The sequence below is a fragment of the Brassica rapa genome, chromosome A06 (assembly GCF_000309985.2).
Source record: "Brassica rapa cultivar Chiifu-401-42 chromosome A06, CAAS_Brap_v3.01, whole genome shotgun sequence".
NCBI classification, from domain to species: Eukaryota; Viridiplantae; Streptophyta; class Magnoliopsida; order Brassicales; family Brassicaceae; genus Brassica; species Brassica rapa.
This window is the reverse complement of record NC_024800.2, coordinates 23,349,642-23,376,405: the sequence shown is the minus strand read 5'-3', so window position 1 is coordinate 23,376,405 and position 26,764 is coordinate 23,349,642. Positions and strand designations below refer to the sequence as shown.

The window sequence follows — 26,764 nt, the reverse complement described above, 5'->3', positions numbered from 1 at the left end:
AGAAAGTGGGTATATAGCAAAATAATTAGTCTTAGCTCTTATACAGATGGCTTTACATAAAACTCACTTTCTAAAAAATAAGTCTAGCTCTTACGAAGGCATATTAAATTGATTATTAGTACAATCCTAGAGTTCAATAAAATTACTAAATCATTGATAAAAAAAATTTAACAATAGAAAATTTTGAATAATATCATCAAAAAGGCAATGGAAACCAAACTTTACCGAATCTATAAACCAATAACATTAGAATTTCAAAACTATAAAACTCTTTAAAACACCAAAAACCCTTTCAACATATGTCAAAGGAAACAAGCCACGGTACAGATAAATTGATTAAACAAAATAAAAACAAAAATGTAACCCTCTAAACTAGTAAAAGAAAGATGAAATAGTGATCAACCACTAGACTAAAAATCTCTATTATCCTTCTCCTTCTCAGTGACAAACCTGGAAGCAAAGAACCTAAAATAGATCAGATTCACGACTTGAATGCCTCCTATTATGAAAAAATAGTTCTCGAGCCTGTTCTTGTTCAAGTCTTTATCACCTAACCACGAATGCCCTTCCTCACGTGTTACCTTATCAATCACATTAATAAGAAGCGTGCATATGTAACTCGCAACCGACGAGCTTAAAAAGAAGATAGCTCCAGCGACGGCTCTCATATGCTCAGGCATCTTAACCGTCAAAAACTCCATCAAAGCCACAGCTGAAAACGCTTCGGTTAAACCCGCAAGCACGAACTGAGGAAGCAACATCACTATCGAGACAGGAGACACGAACGAACCGTTCTTTAGAGCAGACGCTCTTCTGTCCTTTTCCAAGAAACCCGCCACGATCATGCAAGCTATCCCCATAACGATACCTATCTGGATCCTTTGTTTCATCGTTAACCGTTGCTTACGTCCTGTAATTTGTCTCGCTATTGGTAGGATGACGCATTCGTATAGCGAGATCCAGATGGCGAGAGTGATCATTGAGACAAGATTCATCCATCCTGCTGGAACGTTGAAGTTATGTCCGAACGTTTTTTCCATCTGTATCGCTTGTAGGATCCCGTAGATGTTCTGTTGGTCGGTCAGCATGAAGCACGCGATTCCTGTGACCCAAACCGGTAAAACAGCGGTCACGCACTTGAGGTTCTTCACCTGCTGGAGACTGCATAGTCTCCAGTTGTTCTTCGTCTTACCTTCGTCGTTTAACTCGTTCGGATCAGTTATCACTGCTGCTTTGTCAAAAAATCCTAATCTGTCATATCAAAGCATCAAAAGAATATTGGCAGAATTTTTTTTTGCCAAAATATTAGCGGATTTTTGACATCTTTGATGTATTCTGCTAATTTTTTTCTTTTAGAATAGTGATATTATATAATAAAAATATAGTTTACTCCAATGTATTTTTTAAGATACCATTTTTTAAAATACAGAGTCAAAATAGAGATTGTTATTTCTCTTCTTAATATAGAAGAAAAAAAATATAAATCTCTATTTGAGAAAAAAGTGAAGTGTTGAATTATTTTTATTATAGATGCTATTATAAAGACAAAAATAAGAATGAGTCGGAGATGTTTTATAACAGTTTTGTGGTTTGCAAAAACACATGTTCATGTTTCTCAATATATTTAGGTCTCGCAATTATAATTAAAGATGAAAATATATTAAAAGTACAAACATATTATAACATGAATTTTATATTAATAACTTTCCTTTGTCTAAAATCTAAATATTCTAAAAGCTGTGGAATGATCTAGAGAAAACCATTTTAATAACCAGTTTACAAAATTATATATTTTCTTTAAAAAAGTGGTATTGAATATTATAAGTTTTTAGATTCAGCTGACAGCATTATTATTTTTTAGATTCTATAACCAAGTATACGCAAAAACAAATAAAATGATTAAATGTACAAGACTACAAACCTTTGTCTGTTTTGTATCAAAGTGGTGGAGGATCCATCAGTGGAAGGGCCTAAGTAGAATGATACACCTTCTCCAGATTTTAGCTTACGTTTCTTAGAAGCCGCGGCAATAACCTTAACCATGTCTGCGAACACACTGCCCTTAGGCTTTTGACATATGTAAGTGTGTTGGCCGATGACAAAGGTGGTGACAGAGAGTGCAAGGCAGGCCGTGGGGATCACGAAACCAATGACCCAACTAATGTTAGTCTGTATATATACGACCCCTGTCAATGCAATGACAAGAGCCACGGTGAAGGAGAAGTACCACCAGTTAAAGAATGTTTCAAGCTGCGCTTTGCCCTTTTTAGTGCCTGTATCGAATTGATCTGCTCCAAATGCGATGTTGCATGGTCTGATTGCTCCTGCCCCGATGGCTAGTAAACCTAGACTAGAGAATAGAACCGCGAGCTGCCACTTCGCGGGTGGGTTTAAACAATTTGTTGGATCGTTGCAAGCCTCTGGTCTTAAACGCGGAATAGCCGCGGTTAGAGCCATTACTCCCATCCCCTATCAAGTGAAATTAAAAAGGATCAATCACTATTTGCCTCCACATTTACCATCAGCATTGGTCGTACATGATTCAAAATCATATGTAGTGTTACAAAAATTGGTATTGACCGGCAGATCTATCATAAACGAAACCATTTTTCTAAAACAATTTTTATTAAAATCAGTCTAAACGGTGACCAGGCACCTGCCTAAGCACTAATTCCCTATAGCGCTTAGCGATTTCAAGAACATTGAATTCATATGTTACATAACATTGTTTTTGGTTTATCGTGCTTGTACACGTCTAGATACATGCCTACTTGAAATGAAGAGATGGGAAGGTAAATTTACGAGCAAAGAAGCTATGGAACCGAGGAGAAGAGTCCAGAATCTTCCGAGGTAAGCATCAGAGACAAAAGCACCTGGGATACTAAGAAAGTTGCAAGAACCAAACCAGATGTTGATGATGTTCACCAAGAACACACCACCAAGATTGTATTTTGTCGTGAGATACACCGATAGATTCCCTATCAAGCTCATGGACGCCAGCTTCTCAAACGACTCGTTTGCTTCAAAGCCCAATGGAGTGTTCAATCAATTAACATTCTATAAAAATAAACACTAAGAAATCAGAAAACAAGAAAGTTACACACGAACCAATGATGTACTTGATAGCTCTCCATCCTCCTCTCTTCTTCTTGAGAAGGGCTTGTTTTCTGGATTCTTGATGGACAGGTGGTGAAAGGGATTCAATGTCCATGTTGTTGATCTCTTTAGTTTGAGACGAAATTAAAAAATGTTTTTGATGGTGTTTATATATAGAGAGATTTGTTGCAGATTTGTTAGAAATAGAAGGAAAAAGTCATACAGTGTGTGTTCAATCTGGTTACTACCGAATAGGGATTGCATTCCGAGTTTGTTATAGATAATTATATGCTATTGAACCGTTTTTTATCAAGTAAAAATAGGGCTTAGGTTTCTTAACCCCTTTCCTAATTTGTTTTTCAATAATTTTATCTCATAATTATAACTGATAAATTTTGGAACTGGAATATAATATACTTACGTGGATGTACTAAAAAGTCAATAAGTTAAATATTAACACTTTGTTTCATTAAAATAGATGCGTGTTTTACGGTTTATAATATTTAACAAAAAAAAAATGTTCTGTTGTGAGTATTTGTGAGGCTACGTACGAGAAAGTTGTATGTGTATAATATGATTGGCTAGGTACTTATAAACGGGCGCAAGACAAAAAACAAGTTACAAAAATAAAAAACTCTCTCTCCTGAAAAGGGCAATTCCCTAGCGATTTCCGAAAACCGGCGTTGGTCCCAGGCCTCCGTCGCCGGCTAACCCTAATGGCCAAGAAAAAGCAATCCCGTTCCCCCACCTCTCACTCCCTCCCCCTCCCCCACCTAAACCCCCCATTTCCCCACCCCCACCCTACCAAAATCCCCGTCGAAACCCTCCGCCTCCTCGCCCAAAGGTCCCTCTCTTGGACCTCATGACCCCCCTCCCGCACAAATCTGACTCTCCCTCCTCCGATTGAGTCAAATCTGAAGGACACTTCTCAGTTCCCTCCCCTGTCGGCCGAAAACCCTCGAAAAGGGGGCTTAGGCTCGTCTGGCCCCACACACTCAGCTGCTCAGGTCAAACCTTCTTGGGTAGCGGTGGCTGAGGGATCAAATCGAAAGATGAAGCGTAAAGGCGAGTCCTTTCTGCTCGACTCTGGAGAAATCTGTGTCTCCATTCCTAACTCGGTGATTGAGAAAAACGAACACCGTTGGGATGACTTCATCATAGGTCAGTTCCACGGAAAGGCACCCTCTCCAGGTGCTCTTCACGCTATCACCAATGGCATCTGGAGCAACAAGCTTCGGAACATCACTGTTTCCAAGCTCTCAAGGAAAGCGCTCCTGATCAAGATACCATGCCACGCGACTCGCCAGAAGGTCCTCTCGCAAGGGATGTGGCACATAGACAACCAGTCTATGTTTGTCGCTAAGTGGAAGCCTGGACTCCAGCCAGCAATCCCGGAGCTCACTTCTGCTCAAGTGTGGCTAGACTTCCATAACGTCCCCCCGCAGTTCTATTCCGAAGAAGGTCTTGAGCATATAGCTGGTGCTCTGGGAGATCCACTCTTCCTCCACCCAGCCACCTCAAACATGACAAACTTGGAGGTCGCCAGGGTCTTTACTATCATCGATCCTACGAGACCACTTCCTGAGGCAGTGAATGTGAGGTTTGAGTCTGGACACACTGAACGTATCGAGGTATCTAGCCCCTGGCTTCCCCCTACTTGCGAACATTGTAAGGAGGTGGGGCACAGTATCAAGAACTGCTTAACGGCCCCAATTACCTGTCTGACTTGTCAATCTTCTGGACACAAGCAAGAACAATGCCCGAAAGGGAAAAACACAGAGGCACCCACTGGTGGAAAAGTCAAGAAGAAGAAGAAGAAGTCAAAGACCAGGGTTTCTAAGGCCGCTGAGGAAACAATCTTAACGGAGACAGTCGAAGAGGGCAACCTTGTCATTGATATTGGTCTGGATAAAATCCCCCAAGAAGAGCCCCCTCGGGAAGAACCAACGGTAGAAACAGAAGGGAATGTTACCCCAGCTGGAGTGCAAGGATCTGATTCAGATTCAAAAATCTCTACTGACTCGGAACCGGAGGGATCCTCTTCTGCTGAAGAAAACACTGATGAGTCTGGCTCTGAAGAGGACAATGAAGTGTCTGACAGCTCCAGTTCGGATGAATCCAGTTTTTCCACTGTAACCTCCAAAAGGACTAAGAAACAGCAAAGGAAGAAGGAAAGACAGGCAGCTCTGAAACTGCAGCTTCAGAGAGAAAAAGAGCTTAAGCGGAGCACAAGCTCCAAGACCCGCAATCTCTGATGATAGACACCTTCACTTGGAACGTTAGAGGCTTTAATAATTCAGTTCGGCGGAGAAACTTTAGGAAATGGTTTAAGTTATCTAAAGCTCTATTTGGTAGTGTTATTGAGACAAGGGTCAAGGAACCCCGGTCTCGAAAAATCTTGCTCTCCTCCTTCCCGGGATGGAAGTATGCCTGTAACTACGAATTTGCTGTGTTGGGGAGGATCTGGGTTGTATGGGATCCAGCAGTGGACGTTACAGTGCTCTCTAAGTCTGATCAGACCATCACGTGTGTGGTTAGACTTCCTCATATCAGCACAGAATTTGTCGTCACCTTTGTCTATGCTGTAAACTGCAGATATGGAAGGAGACGACTCTGGACAGAAATAGAAGAATTAGCAGCCAATCCAATTATCTCTTCAAAGCCTTGGTTAACTCTTGGCGACTTCAACCAGACCCTTGACCCTGTGGACTCTTCTACTGGAGGTTCCAGAGTTACCAGAGGAATGGAGGAGTTTAGGAGCTGTCTCCTTAACTCCAGCCTATCAGATCTTCCTTTCAGAGGACACCACTACACCTGGTGGAATAACCAAGTCGATCGACCCATTGCCAAGAAGATAGACAGAATTCTAGCTAATGACAACTGGTTAATGAGTTTCCCCTCCTCATATGGCACCTACGGAGAAATGGAGTTTTCTGATCACTCCCCCAGCTGTGTGATTATAGGAAACCAGACTGCAGGAAAGAATAAGCCTTTCAAGTTTTCAAACTTCCTGATGCAACACGAGAACTTCTTGGAAGTCGTCAAATCAACTTGGGACCGGCTAGCTTTCCACGGCTCAGCCATGTTCACGGTGTGCAAGAAGCTCAAGTTTCTCAAAGGCACCATTCGAACTTTCAACAAGGAGCATTACTCAGGTCTAGAAAAACGGGTTGCCCAAGCCTACCAGCACCTAAAGGCCTGCCAAAGTAACCTCCTCGCTGCACCATCCTCGTATCTTGCCCAACTCGAAAAGGAAGCGCATCAGGTCTGGGCTAAACTTGCCCTTGCTGAAGAGAAATTCTTGTGCCAAAAGTCTAGAGTCACCTGGCTTAAATGTGGAGATAGCAACTCTGCGTTCTTCCACAGAATGATGGCTGCAAGGAGGGCGATGAATGAGATTCACTACCTCCTTGATCAGGCGGGAAGGAAGATTGAGAACATTGATGAACTTCAGAGTCACTGTGTGGATTTTTTCAAGGACCTATTTGGCAGCGCTCCCTCTGCTCTGACTAGTGAAGATTGTGCTACTATCCAGTCTTTAACTAGCTTCAGATGCAGCTCAGAGATCCATAATCAATTGGAAGCTCCAGTCTCAGCGGCTGATATCAAAGCTGGGTTCTTTGCCCTGCCTTCTAATAAATCTCCAGGTCCAGACGGCTACACCGCAGAATTCTTCAGGAGAACCTGGAGTTTTATTGGTCCCTGCCTTATCGCGGCGGTACAAGAGTTTTTCACATCCGGAAAGCTTCTAAACCAATGGAACAGTACCTCTGTCACTCTCGTCCCTAAGAAGCCTAGTTCTGATCAGCTAAAAGACTTCCGTCCTATCTCCTGCTGTAACGCGATATACAAAGTGATATCAAAGATCCTGGCCAGAAGACTTGAGCATATTCTGCCTCTGTGGATTTCTCCCTCTCAATCCGCTTTTGTTCAAGGCAGACTACTTACGGAGAACGTCCTTCTGGCTACTGAATTGATTCAGGGTTTCGGTCAGGAAAATGTATCCAGTAGAGGGGTTTTGAAAGTGGACCTGAGGAAAGCTTTTGACTCAGTAGGCTGGGAATTCATCTTGAAGGGGTTAGAAGCCGCTGCTATTCCTCCACGATTTATCAACTGGATTAAGCAATGTATCTCAACCACAAGCTTCTCCATAAATGTCAACGGATCTCTTTGTGGCTACTTCAAAGGCTCTAAAGGCCTTAGACAAGGGGACCCCCTATCTCCTTCCCTATTCGTGATTGCCATGGAAGTCCTTGCAAGGCTGCTAGATAAAAAATTCTCTGATGGCACTATAGGATACCATCCTAAAGCTAGTGATGTCAAGGTCTCTAGTCTTGCGTTTGCAGATGATTTGATGATATTTTACGATGGGAGACCTTCTTCTTTGGCAGGAGTAAACGCAGCGCTGACATCCTTCAAACAGCTTTCAGGCCTCGAAATGAATACTGAAAAATCAGCTGTCTACACTGCAGGATTGGACGAGACTGAGTCTGAGGAGACGCGTGCTTTCGGCTTTGTTAACGGAACATTCCCATTTAGATACCTAGGCCTCCCACTCTTGCATCGGAAGCTGAGGCAATCTGACTACTCTGCTCTTATTGACAAAGTGGCTTCTCGATTAAACCACTGGGCGACAAAGACTCTCTCCTTTGCAGGAAGGCTTCAACTAATCTCCTCTGTCATAAACAGCACAATCAACTTTTGGCTCTCAGCTTTCATACTACCCAAGTGCTGCATTAAAACTATTGAGCAAATGTGTAACAGATTCCTATGGAGTAGTGATATAGCCAAAAAGGGAGGCATCAAAGTGTCTTGGGAAAATGTCTGTCTCCCCAAATCGGAAGGAGGCCTTGGGTTGCGTAACTTCTGGGCTTGGAACAAAACGTTAAACCTCCGCCTCATCTGGATGTTATTTGCTAAGAGAGATTCTCTTTGGGTCGCTTGGAACCACTCTACAAGACTCAGGCACGATAACTTCTGGACCGCTGAGAGCTCTAGCCATCATTCATGGATATGGAAGGCTCTGCTAGCATTGAGGCCTCTTGCAAAACGCTTCCTCAGGTGTACCGTTGGAAATGGCAAATCCATCAGTTACTGGTATGATCACTGGAACAAACTTGGCCCTCTTATCGACCGTATAGGCACTTCAGGCCCCATGCTCACCGGTATTCCAGTTAAAGCTGTGGTTGCTGATGGTCTCAGCTCTACAGGTTGGTCCCTACCCTCCGCTCGTACCCGCAACACTGCTCTTTATGATCTCAGGACCTCTCTGTTGAGTACAACCATTCCTGCAGCAAATGGAGGCCCTGATCACTATTGGTGGTTCATTGAAGGCTCTCCGACCACCAGCTTCTCGTCTAAACTCACCTGGGAGGTGCTCCGGCCTGCTCGTGCTCCCCTAAGCTGGACAAAAGCTGTTTGGTATATGGGAAACATCCCCAAACACGCCTTTACCTTTTGGGTTGCTCATCTTAATCGCCTTCCTATAAGGGAAAGAACAGCAAATTGGGGCATGAACAACGCAACTCTATGCTGTGTATGTGGCTCAGGACCAGAAACGAGGGATCATCTCTTCTTCCACTGCTCTGTCAGCGCATCTATCTGGAACACTGTCCTCCTCCGGTTTGGGCGACGCCTTCCTTTCAACGACTGGCCAGACATGTTAGGTTGGATCTCATCAGGGAGTGGACGGTTCAGTCTGACACTCAAAAGGCTAGTCGCACAGACGGTGATCTTCTACATCTGGAAAGAAAGAAACGCTCGTCTCCACAGCTCCATCAACTCTACCCCAACCACAGTCTTTCAGCGGATCGACCGCAGTGTTAGAGACTCTGTCTTAGCACGATCCTCCCGCCGGAAATTCAAGGGCCTACTTTCACAATGGTTCACATTTGAATAAGTAGCTCTCTCTTCTTTAGTTCTTTGTTATTTGTAGGCTTTTTTCCTCTCTTTTTTTGGGTCTTAGATAACGTTTAGCTCCGCCGAGCTGCTAGCTTGTAACCGTTCCAATTTTGGTAAATAAAATTCACATTTTATCAAAAAAAAAAAAAAAACAAGTTACAGACAATGTTCAGACCAACTGCTCTCTACAATATTTATTATAAGATCATTTCAAAATTGTTCTCGCTAAGGCTAAAAAAGGTTTTAAAATCTATTATTTTTGAAAATCAGTCAGCCTTTCTCCCAGAAAGATCAGTTACAGACAATGTATTAATCACTTACAAAGTCTTGCAGTACCTAAAAACATCACAAGCTACACAACATTGCTCTATGGCTGTTAAGACAAATACGTCTAAAGTCTATGATAGGATTGAGTGGAACTTCGTGGAGCAAGTACTAACGAGACTAGGTTTTCACAGTAAATGAGTGATGTGGATTATGAAATGTATCACTACGGTTTCCTATTCATACTTGATTAACGATCACGTATACGTATATGGTCTAGTCAAACCTAGTAGAGGAATCAGACAAGGGGACTCTTTGTCCCCATACATTTTCATCCTATGTGGGGAATATCAGGTTTATGTAACAATGCAACACAAGATGAAACTCTACAGGGGATTAAAATTGCGTGAGGTTGTCCTAGAGTTAATCGCCTGTTATTTGCGGATGACACAATGTTCTTCAGTGCTGCAACTCCGACCTCCTGTCATGTCCTTTTGAAGATCCTATCTCAGTATAAAGTTGCATCAGATCAACAGATAAGCAAGAACAAATCAACGATCACTTTTTCTAAGAAAACCCCTCCAGAGATGAAGGAAGAAGCAAAAACAATTTTTGACATAGTAAAATAAGGAGGAGAAGGGAAGTACCTTGGTGTCCCAGAGCACTTTGGGAGAAGGAAACGAGATCTATTCACAGCCATTGTTGATAGAATACGCCAAAGAGCTGTTAGTTGGTTCTACACGGTGTCTCTCCAAAGCGGGAAAGTTAACGTTGTTGAAGGCTGTTCTCAGTACCGTACCTACCTACACGATGTCATGTTTTGAGTTACCGGCTAGTATGTGCAAAAGAATACAATCGGTTCTAACTCGTTTATGGTGGGATGGACCAGACAACAAGAGGAAGATGAGTTGGGTAGTGTGGAACAGGCTAACTATGTCAAAAGCGGAGGGAGGGAGGACATAGATTCAGGAACATTCAGCTATTTTATCAAGCTCTCCTAGCTAAATCGCGTGGAGAATTTTAACAGTTCTAGATTGCCTCCTAGCAAGGATTCTAAAAGGAAAATATTGTCATAATCAGAGCTTTCTAGAAGTGGAGTTAGTTTCAGTCTGTTCACACGGTTAGAGAGGAATACTACACATCATAAACTTGCTCAGAGAAAATCTAGGCAAGGCAATAGGCAACGGTTTATCAACGAGGGTGTGGAAAGACTCTTGGATGTCCCTTGATGAGCAAATCAAACATTTTGGACCTATTCAAGAAGAAGCATTAGACTTATGAGTGTCTGATTTGCTTACTGATGACCTCAAGTGGAATAAACAAAGAATTGAAGTTCTTACCCGAATTTGTTGAGCGTATCCAATGCATCAAACCCAGCCAAAAAGAGGCAGAGGATAGCTTCATTTGGCAACCTCTCCTGTCGGGGGTTTACACTACATGATCAGGGTACAACGCTATGGTAAACCCCACTCAAAATCGCAATGCGAACCACCTAACTGACGAATTCGATTGGATCAAGGATGTATGGGCAACCTCCTGCTCTCCCAAGATAAGAATGTTCCTTTGGTCGATAGCTCACGATGCCTTGTCCTTGGGAAAGAACCTATAAGAAGGGAAATTAATTCAGATGTGAAATGCCCAAGATGTAAGAGTTTTGAGTCTCCTATACATACCTTCTTCATGTGTCCTTTTGCGCAAAAGGTTTGGAGCAAAATCCCTCTTAAAGAAGCAGTTCACATAGCTGCCACAGATAACGTCAAGTCAGCAATGGTCCGGTTCCGCACAGCGATCTGTCTACCACCATCTGGAATACCGAACAGTATATTACCATGGGTTTGTTGGTCGATTTGGAAAGACAGTAACTCACTAATCTTTGAAGGAGAAAGCGCACAACCTGAAGATGTAGCAATGAAAGGCATAGCTTTAGCACGGGAATGGAGCGAAGCACAAGGATCAAAAGTTAAAGCTCAGAAGACTCACACAATTCTTCAGATAAGTAAAACAAGAGACCTTCCTCAATCCAATCCACAGATCGCCGTTTGCATGATGGATGCCTTGTGGGATGCGAATCGACTCAGGGCGGGACTTGCTTGAATTCTCACCGAAACACCGGCTACGGTAGTAAAGAATGACACCTCGATTCAGGACTTCGTCACCTCGCCGCTGGTCGCTGAGGCGCTGGCGATCAGGGAAGGGCTCTATTGAACTGCAAGCCAGGAGATCTCACATCTCTGGATCTGCTCCGACAATCTAACGTTCATTGGAGTAATTACCAACAAGACACAGAGGAAAAAACTGTTGGGGATCATCAAAAGACATCCAGAATCTCTTGTTTGTATTTGTTTCAATTGATTTCTTTCATATTCCGAGAGAAAAGAACGAAGAGACTGATGCTTTAGCAAAAGCCTCTCTCAAGAACTCTTTTGTGTAATGAACCTCTCTTTTTTTTTTTCCCAACTGGTTGATTTTTAATAAAAGGAATGGGCCAAGCCCAGAGTACACGGATAAACAGCCCAAATACATAAACGGCTAAACGAGGCCCACAAACAACAAACTACAACCGAAGACATTAAACGGGCCAGAGGCCCAAACACGCGACCGGTGAATCGACGACTCGACCCACTCGTCAAGGAGGCCGACAGCGGGACACGTGGATGCATCTCAACCATCAGCCCGACACGCGTCGCATCTGCCTCGACTCGACCGCCGCCGTCTCGAAACACCACCGGAATCACCTCACCACAACTTACTTTCGTCGGAGCTCCGAAACCGTAGAGCATCCTCCGACCCCATCTCAGTTCTTCGAAACTCCATCTACCCGTCGGAGAGCATCATCACTCTTCGAGAGCTTCTCCGACAAGGCGTATGCTTCACCGCATCAGAACTAGAACCCCAACCAAGACCAACCCGATCCAACAACAAACCCCAAACCAAAATAACGACAACTAAAAAACCTGAAACCGGCGACGAGAAGCTGAGGTAGCCTTCACTTCCCGGGGACTTGAGCCGACGACGGTGAAGCAATGGAAACTTCCACCCCGCGGTAACTATAGCCGGCGGCGACGAAGCTGTGAGAGCCTCCATCTCCCGGAACCAAAACCATCTTACGAACGTCATCACCACACCGACAACTCCGAACAACCGCGTCTTCGCTACATGAACCGAGACACCACGTGATAGAACCCAGGACCTGGACCAGGACGTGGAGCAGACTCAGCATGGTGACCAGGACGATCAGATCAGTCCAACTGAGGTTCAGCCATTTAGCCGTTCCAGATCAACGGACAGAGCCGTGTACCGGATCGACCCGCGTGCACCCGGACGTGACCTAAGGATGGATCCACGACCTGATGACCAAATCAGCCAAACCACAGGCGTTCTTCCCCGACCCATTCGCCATTCTAGAGCCAACAGTCAAGCCAGAACCCATGATCATCGAGAAGAATCAGATTCCGGACTTAGCCTGTCTTTCCTGGCCCGTTTGGGACGTACCGCACGTCCGGATCAGGCTGATCACGACCGTTCCAACCACTTTGATGATTTCATGATGATCGATGCTTCCAACTACTCCAAAGGAAGGATACTTAAGCTCTCTGAAGATTTGGGTCGAGCTATCTCTTCATCCGTTCATGGATCATCGACGATCAATCATGCGGGCAGCCTTACGTCCGTCCTGCTCCTTACCGCGAACGACCTGATCACCAAAGGATGAACCTGGACGTCTTTGTGAATCTGGACCAGTCAACACAAGAATCCGCACCTTGACCAGTCTTTAGTCAAAGTCTTCATTTTTAGTTTCTATGTCTTGTTTTCATTCATTTCTATTTTCTATGTTGTCTTTTCCCACAAATGTCTTTATGTTTCTTGACTCACAAACCTTATAAGTATGTGATGATCCCCCTTAATAAGAAAAATCGAATTTCCTTTGCTTATTTTGAGTCTTCTCTCATTGTTCTTTGCTTAGAACATTCATACTTCTCTTGGTGAGGTCATCTCCAAGCGAACCACTTCGTTGTGTTGGACCGGTGCGTCACATCCGGCAACCTTCGAATCTCTGGTAGTATCTTTGGGCTATTCCGCAACCCTTAGTGTCACCGTTCATACCATCAGTTCTCAATCCTCTCGGATCTGAGTTCATATCAACCTTACCGAAAGAGTGATCCTTATTTTGGTTCTATCAAGTGGTATCAGAGCCACTCTCTCGGTAACTCTATTATCATTCCATCTTCTCATCTCTCCATCTTGTTCAAACACTTCTTCTTCTACCTTTCTTAAATCCGGGCCCCTCATTACCATCCATATATAAAAAAAAAGAAGATTTACGATTTGATTCAAAAAAAAAAAAAAAAAAAAAGAAAAAGTTCAAAGTTTGTTTTGTGGATTGGTGGTGGAAGAGAAAGCCTGCTGGCTGAGGAGAAATCCAGCCTTTGAGGTGGTTAAAACGGATTTTAAAAAAATCAAAAATCTCTTATCTTTCTATCTTGAGAAAATTCTCTTGTTTGCTTGGATTTGCCCATTGAGATTCTTTGATTTGTTCTCTTAGAACATTGAGTAGAAACTTGTGTGTGATCACCTAAATCTGAGAGAAACACTTGAGTGGGTGAGATTAAACACTTGAGAGTGTGAGGTTTTATTTCCTAACTTTTGTGTTGAGATTTTCAGGTTATAATGTTTGGTCTTCAAAGGAAAAATACCAAGGAGAAATCTCCACAACAAACTATCTCTCAATCTTCATTTAAATATTCTTTGAATAATTTTGATGAGTTTGTTAGTGTGCAGGATAGGCCAAACAGGAGGTGCAATGAACCTTTCAAGTCGTCTCAAGGTGAATCTGATCCAAAAAGGCGATTCCTTCAGTTTGATGTCCAAGAGATATGTGACAATTTTGAGAAGGGAATGATGAAAGCCCTCAAGGATATCAGCAAGAGCCCAAAGAAGAGCACATCCACCCGTGCCCCAGTAGCTGAGCCATCCTTGTTCATCAGTAAGAAAACCCAAGGTGAATCTGAAAACCATTTTGAAGAACTTAAAGATTTTTCAGATTCTCTACCCATTTTTGATGAATCTGATGAAGAGCTAATTGAAAGCTTGATGTTTTGTGAAAAAGATTGTGATCTTCCTTCTCTTGAAACTGAGTTTAATCTTGATAATGAACAAGCTATTGTAGAACTAACTGTTTTGCAACCGGAGCTTCCGAGTAGTCTTATTTTGTCTCCACAGGTTTTTGAGGAAGAGCCACTGGATTTTCCACATCAGTGCCCATGTCTTGACATTTGGACATCTTTGGATGAAGTCCCAGAACCTATCTTTGATGTGGAGGACGAACCTGATCCAGTCTTTGATGAAGAAGCAACTAGCATCATATCCACCTTTATGGAGAGCCAGCTTTGCTTTGATTCCGGCACAACCACTGCTCCTTCATCTCCTGCCCCTTTGTTTCCTGATCTTCAAGAGCACTGTGAGAAATCTGAATTAGTTATTTCTCTGCCTGACATGTTTGATAAGATCAGTTCTCTTGATGTGATTCGTTTTGGTCTTGATAAGATAAAAGAAAATTGTTTTTCAAAATCTGTTTTTGGAAACATGATTAATTCTTTTAAAATCTTTGAACCTGATAAATTTCTTGATCAACAACGTTTTCAAACTGACCTTGGCATCAGTTCTGAAATTATTTTGAGCTTTGATCAGTCCCTGGAACAAAGCAAAGTTTTTGCTCATTTTGAAAAGTATCTTGAGCTTGATTTGAAACAAACTGATTTTTGTGCTACAAAATCTTTTGATTCGTATGTTTTCAAAGAAAATAGCTTTGGTCTGAACTCTTCTAGGCATAGACTGATCACTGATGATTTGTTTGCATCTTCTCTGGACTTGGACGATTTCTTAATTAAAAAGATGCTGGAACAGAATTCACTTGAAACTGAAACTGGTTTTTGTGAACTTGATTTTTGTTATTCTGTTTTGCAGCCTGATCTCTTGAGTTTTGAAAATGATAAAACTTGGAATTTTCTGAGATCATCTTGTGAGAATTTTGTTGATTTGAGTGTTGATGATATATTGGTCTACAACACATTCTTTGAAAAATGTCTTGAGTCTTTGATAGTTGTTTCTCAATCTGAACTTAAGCTTGTGTGTTCAGATGTTGATAATGATATGCACGTTTTGGAAACGATTAATGTTGTTGTATATCTTGATAAGATTCTTGTCTGTAATGTCTACTTCGATTTGCATCTTGACAGGCTGAAAAGTGTGCTACTTGTTCTTGGAAATGATATCTTAATTTTTGATTTGAACAAGTATCTCTCTTGCACATTTGATCCTGGTCTTTTAGTGTTTGTTTTGAGTATCCAGGAAAGACAGGTTCAGCCTCTGAATGAAAGCATTGGCCGTGCCCAACAACTTCAGATTTGGAGAAGCTTTGTTGTTCAAACCGGCTACCTTGGTGCCAGCGACAGAGGTTCAGTCCAAGAAGGATATATCCACAGTCCGAAGGTCTTTTGTCTTGAATCCAACTTTACAAGAAAGCCAACTCATCAAGGTTTCACTGAGGCTTGGAAACGCATGAAAAGCTTCACGGATGAAGAAGTTATGAATTTTCCAAACCGGAGGTTCTTCAGTCCATCTATGCGCGAGTACCAGATTTCTAAAGGAGATTCATGCCCCAGAAAGAATCGGCCTGAGCGAAAACCGATCCTCCATGAACCAAAGGTGTTTCCTCAGTCATTCTCCTGTCTAAACCAAAAGCACTGTAAGGATCATGAGTTGATTGCCTCTACTCTTCATGAAAATGTTTTGAAACCGAGAATTTCAAAAAGAAAATGTATTCTTACTTGGTTGAAAAACGTTTTGCTCAAACCTTTTCATGAATTGATTTCATTGAGCTGTGCTTTGAAAGAGATTTGGTGTAGGAAAAAGCATGAACTAAAATTTCTTAGGCCAAAGCATTCTTTTGATTTCGTTCATGATGATAATGTTTCAAATTTGGCATTGTCTCTTTCTTTCCATAACAGTTTCTCACCTTGGCCTGATTTTGAGATTGATAAATCAATTTTTGGCAACCAGCTTACTTGCTTAATGCTTGCCCACGTCCTTGATGATTATCCTAAGTGCTTGGATCATGTTTTTGGTGTCTTAAGGATAGAGAAACCCTTTGATTATTCCTTTACCAGATTTGATGTGGTTTCTCTAGTTGCTTCGAATAAACAGGATAAGCATGATCAGTTTCTAAGGAGAGCAAGCACCAATGGACGCCAAAGCACTTGGAATTCCTTGATGAAAATGACTTCAAAACTCCAAGGAAGTTTCTGTCCATATTTTTTATTCCCTGAATTTTCCATGAATTTTAATTCCTTTGTATCTGATTCGTCTCTTTTTGATATAGGTACTTTGGATTTGAGGACAAATCCTTTTGAAGAAGGAGGGAATGATAGAACCCAGGACCTGGACCAGGACGTGGAGCAGACTCAGCATGGTGACCAGGACGATCAGATCAGTCCAACTGAGGTTCAGCCATTTAGCCGTTCCAGATCAACGGACAGAGCCGTGTACCGGATCGACCCGCGTGCACCCGGACGTGACCTAAGGATGGATCCACGACCTGATGACCAAATCAGCCAAACCACAGGCGTTCTTCCCCGACCCATTCGCCATTCTAGAGCCAACAGTCAAGCCAGAACCCATGATCATCGAGAAGAATCAGATTCCGGACTTAGCCTGTCTTTCCTGGCCCGTTTGGGACGTACCGCACGTCCGGATCAGGCTGATCACGACCGTTCCAACCACTTTGATGATTTCATGATGATCGATGCTTCCAACTACTCCAAAGGAAGGATACTTAAGCTCTCTGAAGATTTGGGTCGAGCTATCTCTTCATCCGTTCATGGATCATCGACGATCAATCATGCGGGCAGCCTTACGTCCGTCCTGCTCCTTACCGCGAACGACCTGATCACCAAAGGATGAACCTGGACGTCTTTGTGAATCTGGACCAGTCAACACAAGAATCCGCACCTTGACCAGTCTTTAGTCAAAGTCTTCATTTTTAGTTTCTATGTCTTGTTTTCATTCATTTCTATTTTCTATGTTGTCTTTTCCCACAAATGTCTTTATGTTTCTTGACTCACAAACCTTATAAGTATGTGATGATCCCCCTTAATAAGAAAAATCGATTTTCCTTTGCTTATTTTGAGTCTTCTCTCATTGTTCTTTGCTTAGAACATTCATACTTCTCTTGGTGAGGTCATCTCCAAGCGAACCACTTCGTTGTGTTGGACCGGTGCGTCACATCCGGCAACCTTCGAATCTCTGGTAGTATCTTTGGGCTATTCCGCAACCCTTAGTGTCACCGTTCATACCATCAGTTCTCAATCCTCTCGGATCTGAGTTCATATCAACCTTACCGAAAGAGTGATCCTTATTTTGGTTCTATCACCACGGATGGTGAAGATCCAGAGTTCAGACAAGGCGGTCACTGAAGATGACGAGGAGAGGACCGCAGCCGGACCAAGAAACTGAAAGACAACGGGTTCCGGCGACGGTACGCGCGCTCACGCGCCGGCCGCACGCCGAAACCCAAGTGAGATCTACTTTCTCTCTCTTCTCTCTCAATTCAAACCCAAGTGTAATGAACCTCTCTTGAACTGGGCTTTTAAGCTCATTTAATTAAGTATTCGGTGACAAAAAAAGGTACTTATAAAAGTCACCGCAACTGTCCTCCCAAACCCTTTTTCAGGCATCGTTTCCAAGCCGGTAAATCACGTGAACAGGCTTATCGCCGTCCTCGAGTACAGTTGCTCACTTTCTCGTATGACTCACAACAAAATTGAGTTACAATACAAACCTGTGTTTCCTAACTTCATATCATAACACAAACGCTGAGCCTGTGCTATAATATTAGCTTTCAGAAGAGGCCCAATCTGTTTTCTCTATGTTCTTGTTCAAAGCTCAACATGATATATGGGCTTCAGTGGCTCTGTATTTGTAAACCCCAAGGTACTTTAGAATAAGGCACAAAATAGTTTATAGGAGTTTTGGTGATGAACCTCTCCTCTTATATCAGCCAACCTTTTTCTTTTGCGCAAACGAATTAGCAAATTAGCTAACTTATAACACTCACTTTTCTTCGGATTACCAGAGCTACGAAGGTTCTTTTTTTAATTACCCTATTTTATAGCTTAGAACCAGCCTACGTTAATACTAAAAACATGGTACAAAGCATTCTTTATATCGGATTTTGAACTAGATGCACAAAAACATCTGCATCTACGTGTAAGCTATTAGCGTAGCACGTTGGCGGTTAAGTTAAAAAGAACTTCTTCTGACTTAACGATAATAATATAAGTTTGCAAACCCTGGAAAACATGGAAACCGCGATCTAGGCGAGATCGTGGTTGAGCTCTTCTTATTGTTACATCACCTTCATTCTTACTTAATTTGTCAACCTATATTTTGTTAACTCATGTCTACATCTTGTGAATAGTTATCCCAAACCAGTGTAACTTTTACTAGTATACAAAGAAAAGAGAAAAATGATTCATTGAAATGCAGATAAAGTGACGTATTTGAAAAGTAGATTAACAGTAAAACCTACGTTAGGAAGAAGAGAAAAAATGAGACGAAAGCAAGGCTTTGCACGTATCTCCTAATAGTATTCCATGATCCAATGGAAAAGTGATGACACAATAGCGACAAGAGAAGAGAGGTGCAACATAAATAGGTGGACCTGAGAAGCAGATGAATATAACCTAGAAGACAAATGGGGACATAAATAAAGAAATAGTATTAAATAAAGAGGACCCAGTTCCTGCATGTATTCACGTGCCCTGCCATTCCCGCTTGCCGTTTATTACACTATCATCCGCATCTGCTTCTGCATAGGATTCTATAAGCTACCTCCAAAAATTCTATTATTTTATTTTCCAGTTATTTTATAAAGTATCATAATAAAGACAAGAACAATTGATGTAAAAATAAGACAATCACAAATTATTTCCCATATAAATAAAACGAAAAATTTAGTATTCTCAAGATTTTTTTTTTTTGATAAAAAAGTATTCTCTAGATATTTATGGAAATTAAATGAGCAAAAGAAAATCAATTTACACATTTCAGATATTTGGTATTGCATGTTTTAGTATTTTTTTTTCACTGAAATTTTTGTTTATTTTAAATTAAGCAATTCTCTAAATATCTAACGCAGAAATTTAGTTTCACTTACTAACTTACTCTTCTTATAAGCTACAAGTACAACGAATGGGTTATTCCTTTATGATGGATGATATATTATAAAGTATATATTTATTTTTTATAACAAGCATCATTCTACATCACTTTATTTGAAAGTATAAATATCATCATCTAATAAATCGATGGATTCTTGTTGAAAGAGTTTAAGAAGAAATAACTTTAAGTTCTCTCTAAAAAAAATAGCTTAAGAATTGATTGCTAACATAACAATAAGAACATTGGTTGTTGTCTACTATAAACTTTTTTTTTGTCTACTATAAACTATATATAATATTTAGGTTTTGAATATACGATTATTAATTTATAATAATTACTAAGAAGAACTTTGTAATTAGTTGTTGGTCATTTTTAATTTCTTATTTCGATTTTATACAACAACATATATATAACTTATATGCTTTCTAAGTTTAGTATGAATCCCATGCCAATTTTATCATATGGTTAAAATTTGAAAACAGCTTTATATAAATAATTTAAATTATTTTACTTTAAATATATAGTATTCAAATAATTAAAAAAAATTCCTCCTAGTTTCATTTAATTTATTTGACAATAAGATGTAGCTATAACATGCATTAAACTTGTACCAGCTACCAAATTTACATTCAATTTAACTGGAAAATTTTCACAAAATAATCAAACTAAATCTACATAGAAATGCAAACATAATAAACCAGTTTAGTCGAGTTATTTTAATTATTTTTCTGGTCTCACCTTAATTTACCACTCACCATTGACAACCGCCAAGATACGATATCTAATTTTTCTGGTCTCATCATCGACAAAGTTTATCCATTTATCTCAATATCTAATTTCTAGTAAGTTATAAATAATGTAAGGAAGAAAAGTTGAAGTTTGTGTTAATTTATTAGGATCTCAACCAGGACTGATCTCAACACAACAATACTACCTCGTAAAAGCAATAATGGTAGAAAATATTGACAACGCTCTTAGACATGTTAATGCTCATTATTTCACATATAAGCTGAATTTGTTTTTTCGCCATTCACTACAAATATGCCTCTGAGAGATATTGTTTGTGCTACGCCTGTGAAGGTATATTGAATCAAAAGTATGAAATGAATATAATGTATTTCTCTTTGGAAAAAAAACATGAAACTCCTAATCTTATGTTGACGAGGACGTTTATTTATAATTGTGGCTATAATTCTTTTAGAAATATCAATATTATATTGCTTGTTAAAGGTGATTTCGATTTGAAGAATATAAGGATGCGTGATCATAGAATAAATATAGTTTTTTCATAACTAACATGCATTCTACATCACTTTATTTTGAAATAGTATCATTTTTGGATTTTTGTTTAAAATGTTTAAGGAAATTTAGCTTAAGTTATTGTTTACTGACATGTAACAACAACAAAAAACATTGGTTGTTCTCGGCTATAACTGTATATAACATTTAGGTTTTGAATATACGATCATCAATGCATAACATGTCTTAGAAAACTTTGTAATTGGTTGTTGGTCCTTCTTTTTTTTTTATAACATCAACATATAACTTATGCTTTCATAATTGTGAGTATGAATCTCTTGCTAACCTTTTCCTACGAATCTATAAAAAAAGAACAAAATATGAATTTGAAAAACCAGCTTTACATATATATAGTTTTCAAATTATAAAAGTTTCCTATTTCTTAGGTTTCATTTAATTTGTTCGAGCATAAGAAGTGGCTATAGCATGGGCTAAATGATTCGTCCCTTCGTTTTATTGTAGTTGGACAAAATGTCAGTGATAAATGAGAGAGAGGTGATGTATGTTTTATATTAATATTTTCCTTGTCTTTGCCATTTTGTAAATTGAATTAAATATTTTATATTATAGTCTTGTAATTTCATTATTGCTAGATATAATAATATGGAACGGTAAGAACAAACATATATTGTTAGAGCTACTATATATATTTTTGATATAACGAGAGAACAAATTTGTAGACATTAACCAAGCGCTCGTAGCTTGGTGGTAAAGGAGGTACAGCTGTACTGCCCGCCACCCGGGTTCGAGTCTTGGCCACAACGGATTTAATATCTCTTCCGTTGGGGCGCTGGACCCCTTTCGGGGGATAGTTGGGATTGTGACTGCCCAGATACCAGAGTTATCAAAAAAAAAAAAAAAAAAATTTGTAGACATTAATTTTTCATCTATAGTAGAATCTAAACTTTTTCGTCAGAACAAGAACTGGACCGCAATTCAAAAATATCCTTGAAGTCAATTGTTTTATTTCTCAACTATATTCCGAATAATTCGAGGATGGATCCAATATTCTGTATAAAGTTGATAGAACAAAAACAAGAAAGCATTATCTTCTTTGTAATTTACTATAACTTTTATGTCAAATGTTATAATTTGTTCTAGGAACTTTCTTCTATATTGAGCTTGATAAATAATATATAGACTAAAACCAGAAAGAAATAAAACAAAACAATCCATGGTTAGGATATTAGGAAACAATAATTATTCATTAGTGGCCTAATACTAATTACCTCAGATATTTTTTTCTAAAATTCATTTTATATCCCTCGAAATTAATAAAATGACAATATAAAAAGAGAGACCAAAATGGAGAGAGAAAAGAGACATTTCGATGTGAATATAGCTAGGTGAAACAAAAGAAGAAGAAGCAGAATAAAAATGTTTGACGGTGGAGTACCGGAGCAGATCCACCGGTTCATAGCATCGCCACAGCCACCTCCTCCGCTTCCTCCGCATCAACCTGCAGCAGAAAGATCACTGCCTTTTCCTGTCTCATTCGCTTCTTTTAACACTAATCACCAAGCCCATATGTTGAACCTTGATGGCCCTAAGATCACTCACCATCACCATCACCATCACCATCATCACCATGACATCAAAGATAGTAGTGCTACTTCTGAGTGGATGGGTCATACAGATCACGATGGCGATAATCATCGTCACCATCACCATCATCCATGGTGTAGTGATGAAGTCCTTGCCCTTCTTAGGTTCAGATCTACGGTGGAGAATTGGTTCCCTGAATTCACATGGGAGCATACCTCAAGGTAATACAAAATTACACACACACACACACATATGAATATACTTCTAATAGATGCATCAACAAATGTTTATCTATTTCTATCTACGCATATGGACAAGAGCATCAGTCTCTTTAGTGTTTTTATGTGTGTATCTGTTTACATTAGTTTGACTAAAATTCCAAAATCTGCGCTCAATTATATTTTGATAGACTTGATATATCTTGTTTCTTTCGAATAAACACTTTTGGGAAATTTGATTTTGATGTTAACAAAAGATTGGTCATTAATACGTACATTGTTGATACACAAATGGCATTTCGTAAAATTTTATTTCCATTTTTAATAAATTGAATGATGAAACTAATGGAGACATATATGTATATGTATATAGGAATAATTCTGATGAGTATACTTGTATATTTTATGGTATACGTGTATGTATATTCGCATAATTAATGGTGCTATGTCGTTTATGAAATTATGATGGCTGTAGAAAGTTGGCAGAAGTTGGGTTTAAGAGGAGTCCACAAGAATGCAAAGAGAAATTCGAAGAAGAAGAGAGAAGATATTTCAATAGTAACAACAACACTAATGCTCATCACATGAGCAATTACAACAAGGGAAATTATAGGCTATTTAGTGAGGTTGATGAGTTTTATCATCATGGTCATGCTGGTGGTGAGCATGTCGTCTCATCAGAAGTTGGGGATAACCAAAACAAGACGAACAGTTCGTTAGAGGGAAAAGGAAACGTCGAGGAAACGGGACAAGACTTGTTGGAGGACAAAACAGATCATCAGGATCAGGGTCAAGTAGATGAATCATCAATGAGGGATAAAATGAACTCTATTGATACTGTTGGAAAAGTGGGGAACGTGGAAGATGATGCGAAGTCATCATCATCAGCAAGCTTGATGATGATCATGAGGGACAATAAGAAGAGGAAGAGGAAGAAAAAGAAGGAGAGGTTTGGTGTGTTGAAAGGGTTTTGTGAGGGTCTTGTAAGTAACGTGATAGCCCAACAAGAGGAGATGCATAAGAAGCTTCTTGAAGATATGGTGAAAAAGGAAGAAGAAAAAATAGCTAGAGAGGAAGTTTGGAAGAAGCAAGAGATGGAGAGGCTTAACAAAGAATTGGAGATTAGAGCACAAGAACAAGCTATGGCTAGTGATAGAAACACCAGCATCATCAAGTTCATATCCAAGTTTACAGACCATTATAACCATGATGATGGGAATAATAAGGTTCAAAGTCCAAACCCTTCTCAAGACTCATTTTCCTTAGTTCTATCAAAACCCCAAGGCAGCAGAAAGTGTCAAACTTCATCATCCCTTCAAACCCTAACTCCACAAAACCCTTCACTTGAACCCACTTCACCCAAAACCCTAAAAATTAAAACCAAAAATCCAAAAGCTCCAAAAGGTGATGAACAGGGTGATATTGGCAAGAGATGGCCTAGGGATGAGGTATTGGCTCTTATCAACATCAGACGCAGTATCAGTAGCATGAATGATGATGATCATCGTAAAGATGACATCCGGTTATCGTCACCATCATCATCCACAAAAGCTGTTCCTTTGTGGGAAAGAATATCCAAGAAAATGTTGGAGGTTGGGTACAAAAGAAGTGCCAAGAGATGCAAAGAGAAATGGGAAAACATCAACAAGTATTTTAGAAAGACAAAAGATGTTAACAAGAAGAGGCCACTTGACTCAAGGACTTGTCCTTATTTTCACCAACTTACAGCTTTGTACAGCCAACCCTCCACAGGGACCACCACCACCGTCACAGCCGACACGTCAGTCGAAGAGCTAGAAACCCGACCCAAGGAAAACCGGGTTGGATCCGGAGATTCTGATATTCCTACAGCCATGCATGTAGATGGTGCCAGCGAAAAAAGCAATGAACAATTTTCAGGCTTTGATCTTGCGTTCTAATAAACCTCAAAACTATATTATCAGTTTAATTCCCTTTATTGCTTTCTTTTTTCTTCCTTCAGAAACTTCATTTTTGGTTATCATGAAAAATTAAATAAATATTTATGAACAGTATCATTTACTGTTTTGACGCATGAGTGAAAATGGAAACGTATATTCACCATCGTGGTTGGACCGCACAATTCAGCTGAACATGGATAAACCACTGGTCAGATTCTAATTCTGAGTGATAAGATAAGTTTTTTCTTTAATAAGAAATGTTGTAAGAAAAAAAAAATGTTGTAAGAAAACAGTACTTTTTCGTGAACTTTACATGGAGAATTTACTCAATTTCCCCACGTACGTTTTTTTTATTCACACACACTGTATTACTTACCTGTGTCGCTGTGATCAGTTGTTCTTTTACAGAATAGTACCTGTTAGGAACCTCGAAGCTCAATGATAGAGACGGCACTGTTGCTGTTAGTGATATTAGTTATATATAGAAAATTAGAAATATCCTATTAGGTTTGAATCAAAGTCGTATGTTTCATATTCAACAACACGAAATTCACACAACTAACAAAGTTTTGAAAAAAAAACAATTATTCTTATAATGCATGGCCGACGAGAAGTATATTATCCAGAGACGACGACCTTGTTTTTATTATTATTGTCATCTGCTAAAAAATATCGAGACCTGCATAATATAACATCACATCACATTGATAAAACAGGAAACATCATCCATATATCTTTGATTATTTTCTGATATTTCACCAAATGTTATAATTCTTCCACATGCATATAATATGTCATTGGCTTATTATAAAGATATATATTATACATTCACACACACACACACGAAATGCTAACTAGTTTTTCTTATAAAATTTTATATTTTGACATTTAACCAAGTAGGGGTAAAAAGCTTTTTCCAACATGAATAAAAAAAAGTATTTTGCTTAGTAATTTTACAAGACAAAATCTATCTTAAAATACAATTCACACTACACAGAGAATGAGCAGCGACTGAGCTACATGGGTCATGAGAATATATATTTTTTTGCAATGTATAAATATCTAAGTTCTGTTTTAGAAAAAAAAATGGAAAGAAATGTTAATATTTTAATTGAGACAAGAGAATACATAATGTCTTAACCAAATGAGAAAATATCTATATTATTAAAACTGAAGTACTTTTTAGTACTGTTTGGAAACTTAGATAGTAGATTAAATGAAAGTTGTTTGGAAACAACGATAACAGATTAAATATATTTTTTTATTTACATATTTAGTCAATGTATTTATTTCTCATTTACAGATTCTATCGTTTGAAAACTTGGATAGCAGATTAAATGAGAATTATTTGAAAACACGGATAGCAAATTAAATATATTTTTTTATTTACACATTTAGCCATTGCATTTCTTTCTTATTTACAAATCTGTCGATTCACTTAAAATCAAAAAATTAAATTAATTACAATGAATTGTTGTTTCTTTTTGCCGAAAATTAAAACACAAACTGTAATATATAATATATATTAATCTGCTACAATACAATTTTCAAGAAAACCAAATATCATAAAATTAATAATAATTCATAAAAACCTACTGTAAAAAATTAAATCATTTTTAAATAAATAAACAAAAAAAATCAATAGGTTAATATTTGAATATTACAATTACATCAAATTGCATCAAGTTATAAAATTACAAATATAATATTACGTACAGATAAAAAATTATTATCAAACATCAATATTATAATATAATATATTCTACTCTAAATATATTTTACAAAACATAAAATATATAAATGGACATTTTATAAAATCAATGGTTTATAAATTTACATTGAACGCAAGTTAAATCCAACATCCGTGCGGGGGCGCGGGTCAAGATCTAGTTTTGTTTTAAAGGTGAAGGAGAATTTGGAAACTTATAGAAAATACATTACTCAGATTAGTATATCAGTTTGAGAGCCAGGTTGCACGAATCTGCAATACTTGAATATTATCACCTACTTTATTATCGTCTGTGCTATATGTTATAGACATGTGAATCTCAAAACGGTCATTTGTCTATTTTGTATTTTTGTCTTTCTAACTGTTTAGAAGTAAGATCAATGAAATTATACAAGCACATAAAACATATCATCTAAATAAGATTAAATATTTAATTAGTTTACCGAATATACTTTATGTCATTTAAGGTATCCCGTGAATTGCAAGGACAAGGCTGAGATATCAAATCCAAATCATGACAGAAGAATAGATCGCTGGACTTCTTGGAGGTATCAGTTCACTTATTGGCAAGCGTT

At 39.1% G+C, this 26,764-nt stretch overlaps 4 protein-coding genes and 1 long non-coding RNA gene across 6 annotated transcripts; 3 read left to right on the top strand and 2 right to left on the bottom strand.

The window, feature by feature from the left end:
* Positions 1 to 208: 208 nt before the first annotated feature.
* Positions 209 to 3,713, bottom strand: LOC103874576 (protein NRT1/ PTR FAMILY 2.8). The gene is made up of 4 exons (XM_009153000.3): positions 3,109 to 3,713; positions 2,803 to 3,020; positions 1,922 to 2,469; positions 209 to 1,251 (listed from the first exon to the last, which is right to left on the bottom strand). Exons 1-4 carry the CDS (start codon positions 3,209 to 3,211, stop codon positions 411 to 413), a joined length of 1,710 nt encoding a protein of 569 aa, XP_009151248.1. The 5' UTR covers positions 3,212 to 3,713; the 3' UTR covers positions 209 to 410.
* Positions 3,714 to 4,421: 708 nt separating this feature from the next.
* LOC103874832 lies at positions 4,422 to 5,351 on the top strand. The gene has a single exon (XM_009153262.2). It carries the CDS (start codon positions 4,422 to 4,424, stop codon positions 5,349 to 5,351), a length of 930 nt encoding a protein of 309 aa, XP_009151510.2.
* Positions 5,352 to 9,480: 4,129 nt separating this feature from the next.
* On the bottom strand, positions 9,481 to 11,311 carry LOC103874575. 2 transcript variants are annotated; one of them, XR_004448703.1, is made up of 5 exons: positions 11,242 to 11,311; positions 10,935 to 11,155; positions 10,602 to 10,864; positions 9,909 to 10,064; positions 9,481 to 9,764 (listed from the first exon to the last, which is right to left on the bottom strand). It is a non-coding gene; the product is annotated as an uncharacterized LOC103874575 (long non-coding RNA). The 2 variants fall into 2 exon arrangements; XR_004448702.1 differs by lacking the exon at positions 11,242 to 11,311 and having other exon boundaries at positions 9,909 to 10,513; positions 10,935 to 11,065.
* Positions 10,740 to 11,823, top strand: LOC117126198. The gene is made up of 2 exons (XM_033273841.1): positions 10,740 to 11,300; positions 11,331 to 11,823. The coding sequence occupies exons 1-2, from the start codon at positions 10,786 to 10,788 to the stop codon at positions 11,353 to 11,355; spliced, it is 540 nt and encodes a 179-aa protein (XP_033129732.1). The 5' UTR covers positions 10,740 to 10,785; the 3' UTR covers positions 11,356 to 11,823.
* A 10,001-nt stretch (positions 11,824 to 21,824) lies between these two features.
* LOC103874574 (trihelix transcription factor GTL2) lies at positions 21,825 to 24,594 on the top strand. The gene is made up of 2 exons (XM_009152999.3): positions 21,825 to 22,544; positions 23,017 to 24,594. Exons 1-2 carry the CDS (start codon positions 22,156 to 22,158, stop codon positions 24,458 to 24,460), a joined length of 1,833 nt encoding a protein of 610 aa, XP_009151247.2. The 5' UTR covers positions 21,825 to 22,155; the 3' UTR covers positions 24,461 to 24,594.
* The last annotated feature ends 2,170 nt before the right edge of the window (positions 24,595 to 26,764 follow it).